The following is a 19,980-nucleotide window of genomic DNA, read 5'->3' as shown; positions in this document are numbered from 1 at the left end:
TACTGAAAAGGATTCGTTCGGGATATTTCCATCTCTTCAGCGAGTGTACTGGGACAAAGTCGACAGCTTTTTATTCATGCCCAGTTAAATAAGTGATGATATACAATAGTAGGGCATTTCGCATATGTGAGTATGCCACTCAACCATGTTGGAGTAGTGCTTGGTAACTGTTATTTATTTATTTTTATTTTAAACTAAAATATTCAGGCAATCTGCTGATGTAAAATTTGTATTAGACAGGTGAAAATGTAAACAACAAGAGAGAAAAAAAAATATCAATACTCCTTATACTTCAAGTAAGAAACTTAAAACAACCAGATATACTCCATAAATAAATATTTTGTTTTAAGAAATTTAAATTATATGTTATCCCTTCGTTTAAAAGTTATTACCTACAATATAAAAACGTCTAAACATTCACTATTTTTTCTGATCTGATTGTGGTAATATTTGGAAGTAGTAGAGCATATCTTTGCACAAAAAATCTAAGCTTTGATTTGGATGAAAGAATTTTTTTTTTTCAGTTTTAAAAATTTATCTAATATATGAAAAAATATATATAATTAAAAATTATCTAAGACGCAAAAACATAATTATAATAACTAACTCTTATGACGATATGTTTACGTATTGTTTATCCTCACAGAACTGAAAAGAGCTCTATGTATTCAAATAGCAGATTAACATCGATACCGCCTTCTATCAATTTACCTCGTGCTGGTTATAACCTGTCCTTCATATTCTTTTGTGTTCAACTGATGAGAGCTATGCTTAGAGTGTTTGTGTCTATTGTTTCCAGTGAATTTAATTACTTTATTTATAACAAATCAAATTGCATGAATGTCATAGTGCGTGGTGGTTTCTTTAACAGTTTAGAATGTTTGACAAGCTACAGGACTGGATAAAAGTAAACAATAGAAAAAAAAATTATCTGTATGTGATGTGACAAGTTGAAACCCTGGGTTACAGGCCCGTAATTCTAGACTTTTATGGTGTGTATGAGGAGAGGAGCCTTCTGCTTCTGTCATTTTACTGCCATTGATTTAAACATTTAAGGTACCCGAAAAAATGTCTCTGAGACAACTGAAATTCAAGCCAAAGTTACAACTTAACACAGCTCCCAAAAATAAGACTGATGATAATAGCAGACCAAGTATTAAGGTTGCATGTAACACAAAAAATAATGTATCAAGTGATTGCAATCCAACAGTAGTTGAAGCAGAAAATAAAACTAATGAAGATTTAACTGGATTGAGAGATAGTGCAACTGTATCCGTCAATGACTCTGAAGCTAGTACTGTCTGTAAAAGTGTTCCTAAGACTGCTGATACTTCTGAAGACATCAGTACTGGGTCAGTTTCAATAAATCATAGCAATACAGTACCTATTGCTCCAAAAGCTGACATACATGAGAATGGCCCTATACCAAGTATTGGTAGTTCAGATGTCTTAGTTGATAACCTTCGTGTATCAAACACAACTGTACCTGCTTCTCAACCTCTACAAACATTGGTTGAGGAGTCAGAAATACCAAGTGGTTCGGATTCAGAAGATAATGTTGATTCTTCAATCTTGAGTGATTCCAACAGGAAAGGGAAATCACTGATAAATTATGATATTCTGAACAAAATATCTTCACTTGGCAGTCAGCAAGTAAGTTTGCAAAATCATGACCGACAAAACATAGTTGATAAAGATTTTCAAGAAGTGTTGCCAAATGATGGAAATAAAACTGCTTTGAATGACTCTATAGAAAAAAATATTGACAATAAAAGGTCAGAAAAAAGTAGAAGTTTGGAATGTGTAGTGGATGATACATGCCCTGTAAAAGTTTCCAAAATTGTTAATAAAGAAAATTTACAATCCTCAAGAAATAATAAACTGCCCATATCTTCTAAAAGTAATTATGGTTCAAAAACTACAAAAAGAAAGAAATTTGAAGGTAAAAATATTGAAACTAGTCCTAGTAAAGTTAGTACTCATCAAAGACCTAATTTTAAACCTAATGTGGCTGCGTTAGGGAAAATCAGAAGACCAGAAAAATTTACTACATCATCATATAGTAAAATGGGCTCCTTAGCTAAAGAACAATTTTTGAAAAAATTTGGTAAACAACAAGAACCAGATGCTTCGAAACTTACAATGATGGATTTAATTTTTTACAATCCTTCAACCAATCCAATGCCCCAGTCTTCTGACAAAAAGCTTCTCAACTCTTTAAACAGTTCTCCAAATACAGAAAAAGTGGAAGAGAAGAATAGTGATGTGTTACCAGAAAATGAGATAAATGAAAATAACTGTGAGGAAACCAATGAAAATATTGATGATGTCTTACCTGTTCCACAGTTAAAAATTTCTGCTGATGGGAAAGTGATAGTAGCCCAAGAAAGCTTGGTTATAAAAACATCTAATAATTTAGATAGTTGTAACTTTGAAACAGTTATTGACAGTGAATTAAAAAAAAGGAAACCTGTTAAAAATCCTAATCGTTGTGGTTGGTCACATGTTGATACTATCAAATTTTATAAGGCTCTCAATTCATTAGGCTGTGATTTTGAAACTATGCAATCCATTTTTCCTGATCGATCAAGAAAAAATTTGAAAAGCAAATTTAAAAAAGAAGAAAAATTACATGGATCCCTTATCAATAAAGTTCTGAGCCGTCATTCAGAATTTGATTTAACCAATGTTGTTCGTGAACTTGAAATTGATTCAGTGTACAAAGATACGATTAAAACTTATGGACGTGGTTTTGCTGAAACTGAGAAACGTTCGAAAGGAAGAAAAAAATCCTTGTCAATGGTAGTAGCTGGCAAATCATCAAAGAAAAAAGATGGTGATGAGTCAGATGATTCTATCTCTGATGAAGAATTTGGTAAAAAGAAAAAGAAAGTAGATCTAGAGATATTATCAAGAATGTCTGAAGTTCTGGGTTTAAATGACGAAAATAATTCATCTGCCCTTGAAGGTAATAATAAGTTATCAAACTCAGAATCTAGTGATGTAAGCAATATAAAGGAATCTGAAACAACTAAAAGAAAAAGAAAAAAATTGAGAGAATATGTGGAAAGTGATTCTGACTTTGAAAGAGATTTAGAAACTCCAATTACTAAAAATGTTAATGAAGAGAAAAACACTAGTAGTCAATCATTAAGAAAAAATCAGAGGATTATGTTAAAAAGAAAGAAGGTAAAGCCTCCTGCTGAAAGGATAAAAGACAAAAGGATAGTGTTACGTCTTGATGAACTAATAGATTTCAATGATGGATCAATCAATGAACCTGAACCCAAAAGTCAAACAGAAATAATAAATGATAACCATATTGTAATAAATACTAATATTGAATTTGAAAATGTCAAATATACTAGATACATAAGCTATAATTCAAACAACCTTGAGAACCCTATTGAAATTAATGAAACAGTTGCCCATGTTGACTGATGGGATTTTATTTAAAATTTAAGTGTAACTTAACTTATTTCTTCCATGAAGAAATTAATTCACTAGGTGCATACATTATCAGCTATTTGTTAAAAAGAGCTGGTATACGGACTATCTCTAGTGGATTGGTCTTAATATATTTTTTCTCTTTGTGCTTTACTTGATAGTGTTGTTTAGAAACAGATAAAGCAATTAAGAGAGGCAGAAAATGAGTTAATGCCTTTGTGAGGTGGGCCATAAGAAGAGCAGTAAGTCAAATGTGTTGGTGGTATTGCTTTAATATACCAAATATTGTAACATTCCTTCTGCTTCTGTTTTGTATATCCAGTACTATGCAATGCAGTTATAAATCAAAGTCCATATTTCTTTATGTATTTAATTATTTATTTATAAATAATATTATATACAATATCACAAATTTGTTTTTATTTGTCTAATATAATATTTTTTTTTACTTTAGAAAGAAAAAATGTTAATCTTTTAACTTCTTTTGTTTTAATCTTCTCGAAGATTTCTTTTTTCTTTTAAGTTAGAAGAATTAATTTTTTTTTTTTTTGTGTAAAACTCCTTGCAATGGTAACAAGTTATGTTGATATTTCATGTTAAGTTTTAATTTTATGTTTGTTTTTTTTTTAAAGTTTATCCTTTAAAATTTTGTGATATAAATAATAATTTTGTAAAATTCTATCTAAGTATATTTTCTTTCATTAAGCTCGAAGTGGGTTAGTAAACATTCCTCTCAAGTATTAAAGCCGTAAGCATGGGACTAAAGTACACTTTGTATGGTAAGATTTTCCAACATAATTTTAGTTAAATTAGCCTACTGAAAATTTACTCAAGTTTTCCCTCAATATTTCTTTACAAGATTCAGTTCTTTCCCAACCTAATAATGAAATGTGAATTTTTTAAAAATTATTAAGGTGAGTTGGGATAAGTGGATATTCAAGTCATGTACATAAATGGAGATTTATATAATTTTTTTATTGGGAAAGCTTACATCTATGGTAAAGTGCGATAAATCCATCCTATTTACATCATGTTATCATATTACTGCTATGCACTTATCCTGACTTACCTTAATATATTTGAAATTTTTTCCCACTTTGTTTAGTGACCTTAAAATATGTGCTGAACTCCTGGTTTGCGGTTTTGGTTCAAATGGATTTTATAATCAATTATTTTATGTTTTGGCCCAAAACCAAAGTTATATTTCATTTGTAATATTAATGTTTTTCTTTTAAAATTGAATGTGAAAATATAATTCACTGAGATACTGTATTTTCTTTATATGAAATAATGTTAATTTTGAAGTAATAAATAAAAAGATTTATTTTCAGTTGTACTTTCACTTACCTATTTAAAAAATAAACTAAAAGTTTTGACAGTCCACTGCTTAATGCTGGAGAAATATATGATTATTTATATTCATGTGTATACAATATTGTGAATTTAGTTGTTTATAGATTAATATAAGGAATAAGTTGGAGGAAGGAGGGTGTGATCCATAGAGAGAAGAGGCACTAATAAGTTAAACTTATTTTTTATTTATTGCTGTTTTGGCCTAAATTGCAAGCATTCAACAGGGATAAAAATAAATCAAGAAACAACCACAATAGAATTTAAAAACAAAATAAGAAGATAAATAAAACGCAATTAACTTGAGTAGTAAACCATTGTATATGAAATATATTGTGAACAAAGTTATATATGCATGTTTTCTTAGAAAGAAAATTAAGAACTAGAATTTCATATCATTGTAAAAATGTTAAAATTTAATTAATTGCATGGCTTTATCTTGTCTTAATGAGAACAAGATGAATTAAAGTACAATAAGACCAAGAATCCTTAGAAAGTTGTATAAAAAATTATTTTAAAAAGTAAACTAAAATAATACAAGTATGAAGAAGAGGGAGGGGGTAGCGGTCAAAAGGAAATAAAAAATAGTTACCAACTATTTATTTGCCAATGATTTGTAGAGCTTCATCAGGGCTAAAAAGATACAAAAATAACTAAACATTTGTTGACATTGAAGGATAATAAGATACAATTATTTATATAAATAAATATGAATGTATTCAGTGAATAAATGTGATTTATTTATGTTCTTATATATATATATACACACTCATACATTCATAATCATATATTCATTTCATATAATTTGTTTACAAAGACCTATGTATATTTTTATAGTCTTTCCATACTCTACAATGTTTGCATCTTGTTCTCATTTAACCCTGCAAAGTGGGATAAAATGTTTTTTTTTATTTTTGGCTTTAGTCTTTCACTGGAGACCTAAGTAGGAATATAAATATTTATTTCCAGGGCCCTCTGAAAAACAAATATTGACTGACACAGGTAGGATTCAAGTCCACACTGTCCTTTACAAGTAATGTTTTTCAAACATTTTACACAAGAATTCATTGACAAATTAATTTACGCTTTATTTGATGTGAAACAAAATTTTAAGCTATTTTTACCATAATTCTCAAGAGAAAGGCCTATTTCTGTAACAGGTTAAGAGTGGCAATCAACTTAGCACAATTTATTTGTTTTGCTTCCAAAAATGGGAACTAATGCTACTTTATACTGGTCTTTAGAGTTAAAGATCCATTTCTAAGACTAATTTTCAAAATTAAGATTTTGATTGACATTACATTAGTCATATTCCTACATGACTGAAAAAACAAGATGCACTAGTTAATTATTTTATTCACTCGACTCAACAGGTCATCCGAAAAATCTATTATTGAGGATTGTTGACATCCCCAACTGGTATACCAAGGTAACCCATGAATGGTGGGTGATTATCCCAAGAAAATACTTCCTTACCTTCAATCTTTTCTGTATGCAAACTAGTCCTCAAGAGGTATAGGGATTATTTCAGTTCTAGCCTTGGCTATAACAAGCACCAGCAATATACCCCTAATGGGTCATTAGTTAAGGTGTTCCAGAGACCATTGAGGATGTGATCACAAACCGCACTTCTGAGCATTCAGGGAACTATATTAATGAGAACTGCTTTAACATATCCTGATTGAGTAGTTTTCTCAGTTAGTGAGAAAGAAGAATGTCTTGTGGTCCTGAGAAATTCATTTGGAAAATGGCTGTGGGTCAAGCATATTACAGTCTTGGAGCCTAAAGGAGGACTAGTCTTGGGAAGACTACCAGAAGATACTGCTCTGGAATGTTAAATAATTAAGGTTTAAAATGGACAATAAATCTTGTTAAGTGGGGAGCAGTGTTATATCATTGCTGCTTAATCCTGTTTCAATGCAAGGCAGAAATAGAAATAAATAAATAGGTATTGGCTCCTATCTTTCACTATTAGATATCACTGTACTTCTACCTGCTTCTGCTCATCATATGTTTGATGGCCTACTAAGAATAAAGGAGACTACTCATTGATTAAATTCTCAGCTCAGAGAGCTCTGCTGCAAGCCAATAGAGCATACTAGATGTGTCTCATGTGGTGGTGCATGTCTTAGCAGGAGGGGTTCCTTTCAACTTCCTCCTGCGAGATGTCATGGTGAAACATATAAGAAAGAAAGGATATGAAACTGAATGCAAGGAGACATAAGGCAATGCATACAGGCCCCGAGGAAGAATAATTAATAACAAGGGAGAAATACTTGAAAAAACCAATGAGTATAGTATTTCAGAACAGTATTCAGCTGAAAAGGAAGAATTGGCCAAGAGATTTTAAACTGAATGAAAAAAGCAAATAGTCAGCTCATTTAATATAAATAGCCTGCTCCACAACACTGTTGGAAAAAAAAGGAGATGGAAAACAATGTCTAACTGCTCAAGCTTGAAGCTGTTTACCTATCTACCCTTTATTTTGGCAGTGAAAGTTGAATGTTCAACAGAAAGACCTGCATAAAGTTATAGCCACTGAAATGAAGTATTTCAGAAGTGGGATTTAGAAGGATAGACCAAATAACAATTGAGAGGATATGAAGGTACTATGGAATACCCGCATAGAGGGCCAATGTCAAAAAGAGGCATCCGAAATCTTATTCCAGGTTACCGTTAGGTTCAATTCTTTTTTCCTATTTATTTTTGTTCAGGCTAATAAAACAATTGTATAATTTGTTGAGTATTTGTTATTAAAAATATTTAGATAACCTCTCTCTGAATAAATATTTTATTTGTTATGAAAAAATATAATTATAATCTTTTTGCATTTATAAAAATAATTCTTCATACATGAAAGAATGGCTGATTGTTCTTTTGCTAGTTTTATTGTATATCTTAGTGAACAGCCTTGGTCATTCATCTATTCATTTCTGTCTCAGGCAATTTATCATCTAAGGCTTTCCATGTAATTTAAAATCATTTAATATTAGTAAACAGTAAAAGATGGGAAAGTAAAAACATACAGAAATAATTTGATATATTTATTTCTTAAGTACAATTATAAATATCTTAAAATGTACAATTCTTGAAACTATTTTTTATAATAACAATCCATTCCCAGTATATTTACAATTAAAAAATCACTATAAGAAAAATATAAATACATCTATGATAAAGGCATTTTAACCCTTCAAAGCTTCCAACTATGCAGCCACAGGAATATTCTACGAATCTTTATAAATAATTTCTAAACAAAAATTGTAATGTCCATGGACCCCATTACTATTATTATGCAAACTATTTACTCTGAGCTTAATGCCATTGATAAAAAATAAATAAACGTAAAACTATATAACTAACTTTTTAACAGGAGGTTTGTTAGATTATGGCTTTATAGATAAAGATCTTGTAACCTCAATTATTTACCATTAGCTACAAGGCAAGGATAGAGGACTTGATCCAAGGTTTTTGTTTTAGTCCAGTTTTATATAAAGTGTCTTGGATTAACTATTTTTTTTCATACAGAAAAGAATCTATTCACAATCAATGTTTTTAACTTTAAAAGTATTATTTATTTAGTGAAGTGAGAAAATATTGTTCATGAGAAATTTTGTTATGTTAGATTTTCATTCAAGCTAAGAAATATTTTACTCTTAGCAAAGTAATGATAGAATTTGAGCTCTTGAGGAGTTTAACCTTCTTCAAGATTCATGCTCTCTGAGGCTGTTCTGACCAGAGACTCATACTGTTAAAGAAGGTGAAAGTTTATTTCTAAACCTGAATTCTTGAGGCACTTACTGCTTACTTTCTATTGTAATTAAGTACTACACTGTGCTGTTCTTTTGGCTCAGGTTTTGGTTTCTTCAATCTTGTACAGAAACAAATAAATTTATGATAACGAAAAGTTGACAAAGACTGAAAGTATCCCATTCAATATTCCAACAAACAGGAAGTGGAAGTGGTTGATGAAATTTTATTATTATATTTGATAGCTAGAAAATCTTGCAGATGGCTATTGGTAGTATTCTTTAATGTTGTAAATACTGGAGACATCATCAGACCAATTATTTATTAAGAAGGTAATTATTAAAAGAACAATTTGTTCATCTTAATCAGATAACAACTGATTATGAGTTTTTCTTTTAGTAATCCTAGATTAATAAACCATTAAGAGGACCACAACAAAGATTACTGAAAAGAAAATGGCAGGGATAAATGTACTCAATAAATTCATTTTTATAGTCAACAAGGAGATAGGATGAGAAACGGACAGTGCTGTGATAGTATTAATATAGAAGTACTGCCAGGATAAATCCATATCATGATAATATTCATAGAATTTCCGATTGAATCACTAAAAATATTTCTTGTAGAAAAAAATGTAACTGGAATTAATGTATTTACTTAAAAAGTTTTTTCTAAAATAAATAAAAACTTAAAATTAGTTGGAAACAAAAGCACTGAAGCCCGTATTATTTATAAAAATTAAGTTCCAGAATATTTTCAACCTTACTAACTATGATATGAAGAGCATTCTAGTTGAAGTTCAAAAAATCTGGACACTATTTTTAACTTTACTGAAAAGTTTTTTATTATAAACGAAAAACAGAAGTATTTTATAAAAAAGTAATTAAATGTTCATATTATTTGTAATTCCCTTAAAAATTTTACCTGTAATGTCTTTTACAGTTACTATTTCGGAATGTTTTGCAATTGAGTCTACAGCATTAAAGGGTTAATTCACAAAAATGCCTATTCAGAACAAATTAAAGATATTCTAAGACCTTTGGTAATAATAATGTTTAGTGTTGTAAGACACATTAAATTTCTGAAGAGTATTAAATAAACTCTTTATTTTTCATCGAATATAGTCTTGACAAAATAGGTCATTAATGTTCCTTTTCCTTTAACAAAAGTTAGTCCTCTACATTCGCACTCATAGCCTGCATTCATTAAAATCTTAGCTGTATCTTCAGTAACCTGAAATGTTTTAGTTAGCTATTAATAATTACAAAGAATAAATTACATTTAAGAAATTTTAAATAATCTTTTCTTGTGTAAAAAGAACTGTTAATTTTGGTTATTGGCTTTATTACGCACAAAATTAAAGTCAATGAATTGGATTGAATTATTGAAAGTCAATCAATGAATTGGTTTAATAAAGCCTTCATTCAGTGGGTGTTTTTACTGGGTTCACGATTCTCAGAAAATTTTCCCTTATTTTTGAAAACTTGAAATAATTTTTGTACAATATTGCTAGAACAGACATAAACATAATGCATAATATGTAAAATTACTGCCCAGATCTAGGAGGGTTAAATAGTGATGATTTTGTAAATTAAATGATTTGCATTATGAGCTTTAAATTTTGGTTAATTTGTCTATTTTATAAGGAAATATGTATGGAAGGCATATAATGAATCAAAATTAAACCTTATAAAATAAAATATAATATTTTGACCATTATACAATCTTAAATATAATTTATAATTACAATAACTTAAATTCTTAATTACTTGTATTCTTCCAATCACACCACATGAATCCATTCGAGATGCTACATTAACTGTGTTCCCCCAGATGTCATATTGAGGTTTCTGTGCTCCCACAACACCAGCTATTACAGGTCCATGGTTTAAACCTAATAATATTAATTCTATTATAATAGATATTAAAATAACAAATTATCCAAGAACATACTTAGATCAGAATATGTAATTTTTAAAACATATTTATGAGATGAAGATGTAAAATGTTTTAGTAAGATGGAGACCTTCTATTAAAAAAACTACCATTGAAATTATGTAATATTTTAAGTATATATGTTCCAGCTTCTTTGACCAATTCCGTAATATCTTTAATAAAAACAATAGTTCTGATGGAAAAACAATAGTTTACAGATGAGAATTATTTCCTGAATCAAGTTTGGTTCTCACCAAAATATTGACACTTTTTATCACATATTTCAATAGTTTACTGTAATTCTTGTATGATCATAAAATTGTTCATCATGAATTGTATTAATAAATTCATGAATTATACTAATGAATCGTGAATTGACTCTAAATTATAGCATTGCTTGAGTTCCTTTTTTAACACATCGGCACCACCTATCAGTTTATAAGAAATACCTGAAAAGATATCTTCATAAGTATTACTAAGCAATTTAACTAAGTAGCAAATTTTTTTCTGGAGTATGTTAAGTAATTCCTATGTATTCTCACCAGTTTTAAACATTTTCTTTCCTTTAACTGCAACTAAAAATAAACTCAATTTGCTAAGTGTTAATTCTTGGCTCAATAATGAATTATGTATCAATCAATTTCAAGTAAAAAATAGACAACTAATAATGGTCGATTCAATTAATTCTTAAAATAACTTGTAAAATCATTTAAAGCTATTATTTTTATTGTAAAAAAATTTAATTCCGTTTATTTATGGATTATGCCACCACAGTGAACAATAAAACAATTGCAATATATGTAATTTTACAGGAGATACTAAAAAAAAAAAAAAAATTGATCTATGGAAATACTGATCCTATGGTACAAGGGCTCAACCCAAGCAATGCAGATAATGTTCACCATACAATTTACAATAATTAAAGTTATGGTTAAAATATTTTTGATAAAAATGGACCACTAATTCCATTTTGACCCAGTTGTATAGTCAATTGTCCACACAGAGCAGCAATATTAAACAATGGTATATTGTTTATTTCTGTGGATTGCTTTGTTATTAATAGACCAATTAAGTCCTCAATCTTATGGGTCACTATATAAAATTTTCTCTCACAAAAATTTACTTAACATAATGTTTACATGTCCCTTTCATAGTTCCTTCTAGAACCCCTTTTATCATTCTTTCAAACCCTCCTTTATGCCCTTCTATTTGATCTACAGAATAGGTACCTTTCAAATAACACGGCTCATCAGTCATGAGAAAATGAAGAGTGAAAATATTCATCATAAAATAATATTACTTCATTAATGAAAATTAATGAAGTATTATAATGACACATGTGTTTTAGCCATGTTAATGTTAATTTTAGACATGTTATATTAGATGACTATTTTTATTTTACCCAAGAATAATAATTATAAGTATCCTATACTGTTACCTAATCATTAATGCTGTTTTGTTTTTTTGGTCTAAGAAAGCAAAACACAGCTGAAATAGATAAAATTAACATGGAGAAAAAAACCCACATGTGTCCCATAGCATTATAATAGACAGCATACAATGCTGGGTCAAAGGAAAACATTATCTTAGTTTTATATTTTAACTCCATACATTCTTATGAAATAATTACATACCTATTCTTAACTTGAATCTCTGAAAAGATTCCTTATTAATTTGCTCCAGAATTGTCATGAGAGCTATTGCAAACTCTACTAGGGAGATGATACTGTGCTCTTGATGTTTTGATATTTTCTGAAAAATGATAAATTATTCATAATATTGAAAAAGTACTGATATTTAATTAAAATATCTAATATCTAATATAGTAGATATTTTAAATATAATAGTACTACCATGTGGATGCAATGATGTAGGGAACAAATATACAAAGTTTATCAGGTAAAAATAAAAAATGTTCATTCCAGTTTTTATATAATTATCTGAATTATACATGGCGACTAAATGTTTTTTGGAAAATAATAATTATAAGAAAACAGAATTTCAAATTCATTAATTTATTATATTTTGAGATTATAGAATAATTAATCTTGTAATCAGATTTTTAATGATTTTGTTATAATAGCCATTAAGTCAGGAATTAGAGGCACATTGTTATTCTTTTGTAACAAACCTCTGAATTCCTAAAGGTTCTAAAAAAATTTAGGCTTCTGATGAAGAATATTAGATCCCTAGGGTTTACTCCAATATGATTTATAGTTAAATTATGGCCAATAAAACAATTTCTAGAGAAGTTTTATACCCCTGAGCTGATATTTTAGTCAATATTGGCCCATTAGGAGAACAATTATTGTTCTCACTTGGTTTCTTACCAGAATATATTTAGTGAGAAAAACAGGAATTTTAATATTTTTTTCACTTAAGTTATTATTCCAAACCAAAGTGTTGGAATTTTTAAATTAAGTTGAATGAGATAAAGGAAAATCTGAAAACAGTTATAATTGCCTTACTGTAATGCTAACTAATAAAAAAAAAAAATTCACAGCATGATAGAATTGTACCACTATTTTATGGTGATAGTAAATGGATAATATTCATTCTCTGCATAGACCACAAACCTTATTAAGTGGAAAAAATGAGAATCACAATAATTTTATTAAGACAAAAGTTATGACAAGTAAAATGAGTAATTAATGTAGTTACAATTGAAAAAAAGTTTACCATTTTATATCTTAAAATTTTTTTGATTGTTTGTACACATGATGTAGGTGTGTTAAAATAAAAACAAACTAATCAATTAAATTAAAAAGATCAAAACAAATAAAAGATATATAACAAAATAACTAAAGCAATACCATTGCTTTGTTGGATTTATTAAAATAATTTCTATAAGTTTTATTAGCCCTGCAACGTGGGGCGAAACGTTGGCTCATTAAAATAGTATATTTCTACTATTTGAGTTTTTTTTTTACCGCACCCGGACCATATTCCTTTCATATAAAAAAAAAAAATTCATTCAGTAGACAAATAAAAATTAACCCGTTATCAGTCGCTTGGTCAATTTTAACACGGATGGCCGTGCGTGAGACTTTTTCTCACATTTCTTATTTAGGACTCTTGAACGTATTTCTCAAAATATAATATTTTGATTTCGATTAGGTTTATTGTAGTATAACAAAAAAAAGTATAAAAAAAAATTATTTTGATACAAGAGCAAACTAGTTTTAAAAATTCAAAAAACAAACAATATTATAAAATAGTAATAAACATAAAATAATATTTTGTGATAGACAAAGTTAAATAAAGAATCAAAATCCAGATATATCAAATTATAAGAACATAACACTAATCTTAAAAAAAAAAAAAATCTGGAGAAATCTCTTGTGCACTACTGGTGCAAGTGAACACCGTATGACATATATTGGTCTTTTACACTGGTGGAAATTCTTTTTTGTTTAGAATGCCTAAATATAACCCAGAAATTTACTAAAAATAGTATTCAAACAGCGCAGCAAAGAAGAGAAAACATGAAAAGAAAAAAAATTGTTATAAAGACCACCCTAACATACACTTATAATATCAAAATACAATTTATAGTAAATAATACATACCTAATAAAGTTCCTGCCTCTTCAAACCTAGTTCTACTATTTTTTTCCCTCGAGAATAAAACATTTTTATGGATTAAATACACTTGGTGCACGTGAGAAAAATCCTCACAACTTGAATATTTATATAGCAGCCTGTTGTGCATGAGATAATGTCTCATGAGAAGGGTATATTGTCAGGGATAGAGGGCTGGACACTTAGCCAGAGCTGGTAGAGTGGTGGGGGCAAGGTATAGAAGGAAGAGACTGTGAAATACAGATTCCAGAAAGATTGGAACCACAGTTTCCCTCTAGCAGCTTCCAGACCCGAAAAACACACGAGACAACAACAACTAACATGAGAGAATTTCTCATGCAGTGACCAATGACGGGTTAAACTCTCCCCCCTCCCTTTTTTTTTTATCAAAAACTGCTTTAATAGATGATAACAATCCAATAAAGCAATGTCATTGCTTTAGGTATCTTGTAATTTATCTTTTCTTTGTTTTGCCCTCTTTTAAATTTTGTTGATTAATTTTTCCTTATTTTAATAGTAATGATTTTAATTTATAATTTAGTATTAAGAAATTATGAAGATTAATAATTATGCTCATAAATCTTCCATTTATTTTGTATTTCATCAAAATCAAAGATAATTATTTATTTATTAAACTAAATGAACAAATTTTAACAATACTATGTACATAATGGATGATAAGGAAATGTTTCATGCTTCTGATCCAAATCCATAAAAATAAATTAAATTACATGAAGGTTTAATGTATTGGATAGGATGTTATATTTTACAAAGAAAAATGAAATAAACAAAAATAAATAAATAAAAAAGGGAAAAAAAGTGGTGCCTTACAGTATATTTACTAACCCCTCCTGCATCTTCAATTCCTGGTTCTAGACCAGAGGCAAGCATGTAAGTGCTTCCAATGGTTTTTATCTTTTCTATACAGCTAAATTTAGGTTTCATCAAAAGCTGAAATTGATAAATGTATAAGAAGATAATTTTTATATCAATTATTCAATTAAAACATTCAGTTATAAAAAATTAATTCTAAAGTGTTACAAAATATTAGAAAAGTATCTTTGAAGTATTCTTACACAAGGAAAATCCATATAAAGTATAAATACACGAGAGAATAATAAATTAGGTATTCTATCTATGATCTGATTGTATTATCAATACCAATGAAATTTAGATTTAAAATATTAACACCCACTATTCATCAAACAATAACTAGAAAGTGTATTACATCATATTTTATGCAACTAGCATTATCCCTAACTGTTTAACAGAAAGAAATTAAAATGTGTCCATTTTTAAACACACAAATGTTTTCCATACAATGTTTAGTTTTTAAACAATTTATTAGGGGTATTCATGATCTTTAGTTTAATATGTTAAATCGAAAAAGTTGTATTGAATGGGGAAATACTTCCTTCTTTTAGCATGTTAAAATGATGTAACATTTAATGGGGTTGAGGGTCGGTAAATGAGATAAATGGTCTGCTAAATGGAGAATGATGTCACGCAACAGACCAGCTAAGCTTCACACCATTTTATCAGTCATCTTTTTGTTAGTTGCTCATAGTTTGTGTTGTCTTTGTTTTGGACCTCTTTAAAACTTTAATAAAGTAATGGATAAAAATAATGAAATTCTGAAAGGTTTTGAAAGAAAAGGTAACAATGTTGTCCTGAAAATCCGCTAGGAGCACCTCTACATTTAATATATAACATGGACTTTAAATTGGGCTGCTCACAATCCTATACTTATAAAATTTAGCATGTTACAACTTTTTACATTTATCAAATCATGAATACTCCTATTGTAGATAGTCCAATTAATTCATATTAACAGGGTTTAATTTATTATATTTGAAATCCATCCATCATATTGATGGATATCAATATGAATTCTAAATACCAAAATTAGATTATATAATTGGTTTCCATTAGTTACCTTATCAAAATCACAAATTATTTCATTCAGCAGTCTTAAGCATTCCAATCCTTGTTTATTGACATCATTTTCATCATAAAATTCTTTATAGTTTGGGATTGAAGCAAACATAACAGCTATGGAATTGTACCTTTCATGGTAAAGTTCCTAGATAAAATGAATTAAAATATTTTATAAATATCTAGTAGTTTTGTAATAAGAGAAAATTTCACATACAAAAAATAAATACTGAAGCCTGAAAACATTAAAAAGAAAAAAAAAATTTTTCCAACAGTAACATATTGAAGAAGAAACAATTTGAAGGTCAAAAACAAAAACTATAATAAAACCGCTGTTCTGAAATTACTTGATTGGTTTTTAGTTTCCTGTAAATTTTTAAGTTCAGAATATAAGAGCTATATTTTATTTATATGTAGTAATATTGAATTTTTGAATTGAAGCCAGCATTGACGCACTCCAAGGACATGGGCTTCCTCAGAGATAGCCTGCCAGGCTGGTCAATAGGTACTAACACCTCCTAATCCTCTATCTTAGATAATGTAGTCCTACAATAAAATTCTAGGACATCCTCGTCTTCGAACACTTCCTGTCTTTGTGTACATTAATTTTATTAGTAGATAGCTGCTCCCCATGTGTCTCACAAGATAAAACCCCTTAACCTTCCTTAGAAGAATATCTTCGAAGCTAAATTGCTTCAAATACCTTGAAAACTCCAAAGTAGTAGCAATTTCCTGTTGCTATTAAGGCCTCAATTTCTTCACAGGGCTCATTCTTCTCATTGATGGTTGTTCCAAGGTGAGCCATTGGAAAACTTTAACCGGTGATATTAATAGAATGAGGCCTGAATATTCTTCATGTACTCAGTCTTTCTCTTACTGATCTGGTCACTTTTTTTATTTGCCACACCTTTATTTATTCTTCCAATGCCCCACCAAGTGAAGGTAGCCTACTACTTACATACTACCAAGTGGAAATTGTTTGCACTATATGTGAGTATAATGCACTATATTATCGTATACAATATCTATTGTAAATAGTGCTGCCAAGATTGGTTCTAATTATTGTATGATATTGATTGAGGTTAGTTAGTGATGTTGAATATAGATGATTAAATTAATAAAAAATCAAAGCTTCTGAAAATTAAATTTTGTATAAAATGCTATTACCCATGCTTAGTTGGTACTAGCTGGGCCACAACCATTCTATCTAACTAAAGCATGTTTTACAACAAAAAAAAACCAAGCCAAATTTTGTTTTTTACATAAATTGATAAATATAGTTTTTGTAATCAATAAACTGAACAACCAAAAAAATTGCACAATTATAGGAACACAAGCAACTACATGCTAAAATATAATGATCTGGTGGAGACAAAATTTAAGCACACTTATGTGAGAAGATATTGTCAAATTTGTTTTAATTAACTGAGGTTTCAACAAAGTATGTGGAAGGGAATATTGAAGTGCCTTTAGGTTGTTTCATCAATAATCAAAGATCAAAAGGTTTTTTATTATTAAAATTAAAGTTTAAAGACTTACGATTATCATGTTTATTACAATATTATAATCATTATGTTTAAATATGTCAGTTATCATTTTAAATACTTACATGTGCATTTCTCTTATCGAGGAAGATATGCGCTACATGAGCTGGAAGAATGTTCTCAAGCAAAATTTTGTTGATTCCTCTCATGGTTTCAACATCCTCTTGTTCAACTTGAAGTTTTGATCTGGGTACAAATAAATTTAAAAAAAAAAGAAATAAGAGTATTTGAATCATTATCATAAATAATAGATATTCCGTGATTAACTCACAGATAATTACCTCCACATGAAATCTCTCCTTGCAATAAAGTCTACCTGCCGGTCAAGGCTGTGAAGAATGCATACGGTTATGAAGAGGAATAAACCTAGTTTGATTTCCCAATGAAGTCCAATCAGCCTATCAATATTAAAGAACAAAATGATTCTTTTTACCATTATATCATTTAAAATTTTATGTATTTTTTACTTTACCTTCCTGGTTCTATTCGAAAGTAAACTGGAATGATAGATAAAGAGAAGAATACAGCAAGGTGACACATTGTAATAGTAACCATTAAAAGTAGTTTGAGAAGGAAATTCAACCTCATAAAAACAGAAACTGCTGCTAAAGAGAGAGCACTACTGAAGAGATAAGCCTATACAAAAGAGAAAATAATTTTAAAAATGTATTAAGATATATTTTTTCTTTAAAGATTTACATGCTGATATTAGTTAGAGAGATAATCATGAGCAAATATCATTAATAACTACAGTAGAACCTCACTTATATGTCCTAATTGAGACCAAGAAGTCGTCGATTATGCAGGAGAGCCAGTTAATACAGATTGTAAAAAAGGAAAAAATCCCATTATTGATTTATATCTAATATTAAATTTTGATCACATTTATATAAATATGTAATGAAGTTAAATTATTATATTAATCAGTTAATCATCATAAATTTACAAGTTAAGATTGACTGTAGTGAAAACTAATTTCTCCATTTAAGTTAGTAAATTGGTGTTTCTGATAGAATACATTTTTAAGCTAGTGAACTTTGTGAAACTTTATTTTCTCACCACTGGTTAATTTGGAGTTATGATTAAGCAGGGCTCTACTGTAAAATAAAAAGTTCAGCTTACTATTGGGTGGAGAGACACTGTTTATATAAGACCATAACTGAACTAGATACTCCTTAGATATTTATATGATTGAAAAGGGTATGTTGAAATAATGTTGATTAATGAGTACTAATGTAGAAAGAACTTTAAAGTTTTCAAAGTTAGAAAAGGCTTAAGGCAAGGAGATTGTCTCTCATCAATGTTATTCAACCTAGGGAACTTGGATTTCAATAAAATGTAGTGATACTATTTATAATGAATTATTAGATGCTCAGGTATACAAATAATGTTAACAATTTAAACATTTTTTGGAATTCAACTAGAGGATATCAAAGGGCTTGCTGATCCTGACACAAAGTCAAAGAGAATGTTTAGACACAAAAAGGATTCTAAAAGAAGACCTATTTCTATATTTTGGCTCCATTATAATCTCAAACAAAGATAGACTTACTGAAGTAAATTAAAATGTAATTATTTAAATATTAATTATTCATATATAATAATGAATTTCCTTTAATTTATATACCAAGAAATATTTCCAACATATTATATTGTAAGTTTCATAAATTAATTTGTAGCCAATTAATATGGTATTATTGTTTAAAAAGGTAAACAAATGAAAAGAATGTCTTTATTAAATTTTTCGAATTTGTTCAAATTCATTCTTAGTTATCCTGATGAAAGAAACTAATCAGGCCCATATTATACAATATTTTTCAAACAATTTTAAAGAATAACCCATAGCATCTTAGTTATAAGTCAGAGATATTTAACAATAGAAGAAAGTTAAAAACAATCAAGGGGAAGACTTGGCAAGATCATTAAGCTGTAATGAATTTGAAGCTTGATGGAAGAGGGTTTTGTAAATCAAATGTTTTGAGAAAAGTAAAACAAATATTTAAAAAAATTAAACAAACTTAAATAATTTTATACATTTAAATAAATATTAAATAGTATTTAGAATTAGTAAAATACTACCGGAACTATTTGAAGAAGCTGCTCATTCGTCAACTTTGTTATTTCATCATTTGAACTGTTGTTCAGCAATGGTGGAATAGGAATAGTATCGTTTAAATCAGGTTCCATATCAAGCTAAAAATTAAAATACTTCTGTAATTTACAATATTTGGAGTTGAAATGAGGTTTATTTTTATAAAATAACAAGTAGAAAGTATTTTATTAAAAAAAAAAATTATTCTTCAAAATTAAATGCTAAGCACAAAACTATCTTTTTTTTTACTTGACTAAGTATTGTGATGATGGGTAATTTATTATTTCTGAATATCATGCTTTATTTCTCATGTAAAGTAATGAATTAAAACGGAAAATATTAATAT

At 28.6% G+C, this 19,980-nt stretch overlaps 2 protein-coding genes across 3 annotated transcripts in view; one reads left to right on the top strand and one right to left on the bottom strand.

Moving 5' to 3' along the window:
• The first annotated feature begins 729 nt into the window (after positions 1-729).
• Bdp1 (transcription factor TFIIIB component B'' homolog Bdp1) lies at positions 730-4,777 on the top strand. Its single transcript, XM_014437096.2, has one exon. The coding sequence runs from the start codon at positions 1,069-1,071 to the stop codon at positions 3,439-3,441; it is 2,373 nt and encodes a 790-aa protein (XP_014292582.1). The 5' UTR covers positions 730-1,068; the 3' UTR covers positions 3,442-4,777.
• A 4,719-nt stretch (positions 4,778-9,496) lies between these two features.
• Positions 9,497-19,980, bottom strand: part of Adcy2 (adenylate cyclase type 2 Ac76E) — a gene marked incomplete at its 5' end in the record, with an annotated part of 101,863 nt that continues 91,379 nt past the window's right edge. The window contains 9 exon segments of one of the 2 annotated variants that reach the window (XM_014437094.3): positions 9,497-9,780; positions 10,317-10,441; positions 12,117-12,234; positions 14,895-15,014; positions 16,000-16,146; positions 17,608-17,728; positions 17,824-17,940; positions 18,015-18,178; positions 19,622-19,735. In XM_014437094.3, the coding sequence (XP_014292580.2) occupies positions 9,652-9,780; positions 10,317-10,441; positions 12,117-12,234; positions 14,895-15,014; positions 16,000-16,146; positions 17,608-17,728; positions 17,824-17,940; positions 18,015-18,178; positions 19,622-19,735 (1,155 nt within the window). 2 annotated transcript variants of the gene reach the window in all.

This window comes from Halyomorpha halys, unplaced genomic scaffold, assembly GCF_000696795.3.
Source record: "Halyomorpha halys isolate HHAL.00 unplaced genomic scaffold, Hhal_1.1 Scaffold2270.1, whole genome shotgun sequence".
Classification (NCBI taxonomy): domain Eukaryota; kingdom Metazoa; phylum Arthropoda; class Insecta; order Hemiptera; family Pentatomidae; genus Halyomorpha; species Halyomorpha halys.
The sequence above is the reverse complement of the archived record's forward strand: the minus strand, read 5'-3'. Positions and strand labels throughout refer to the sequence as shown.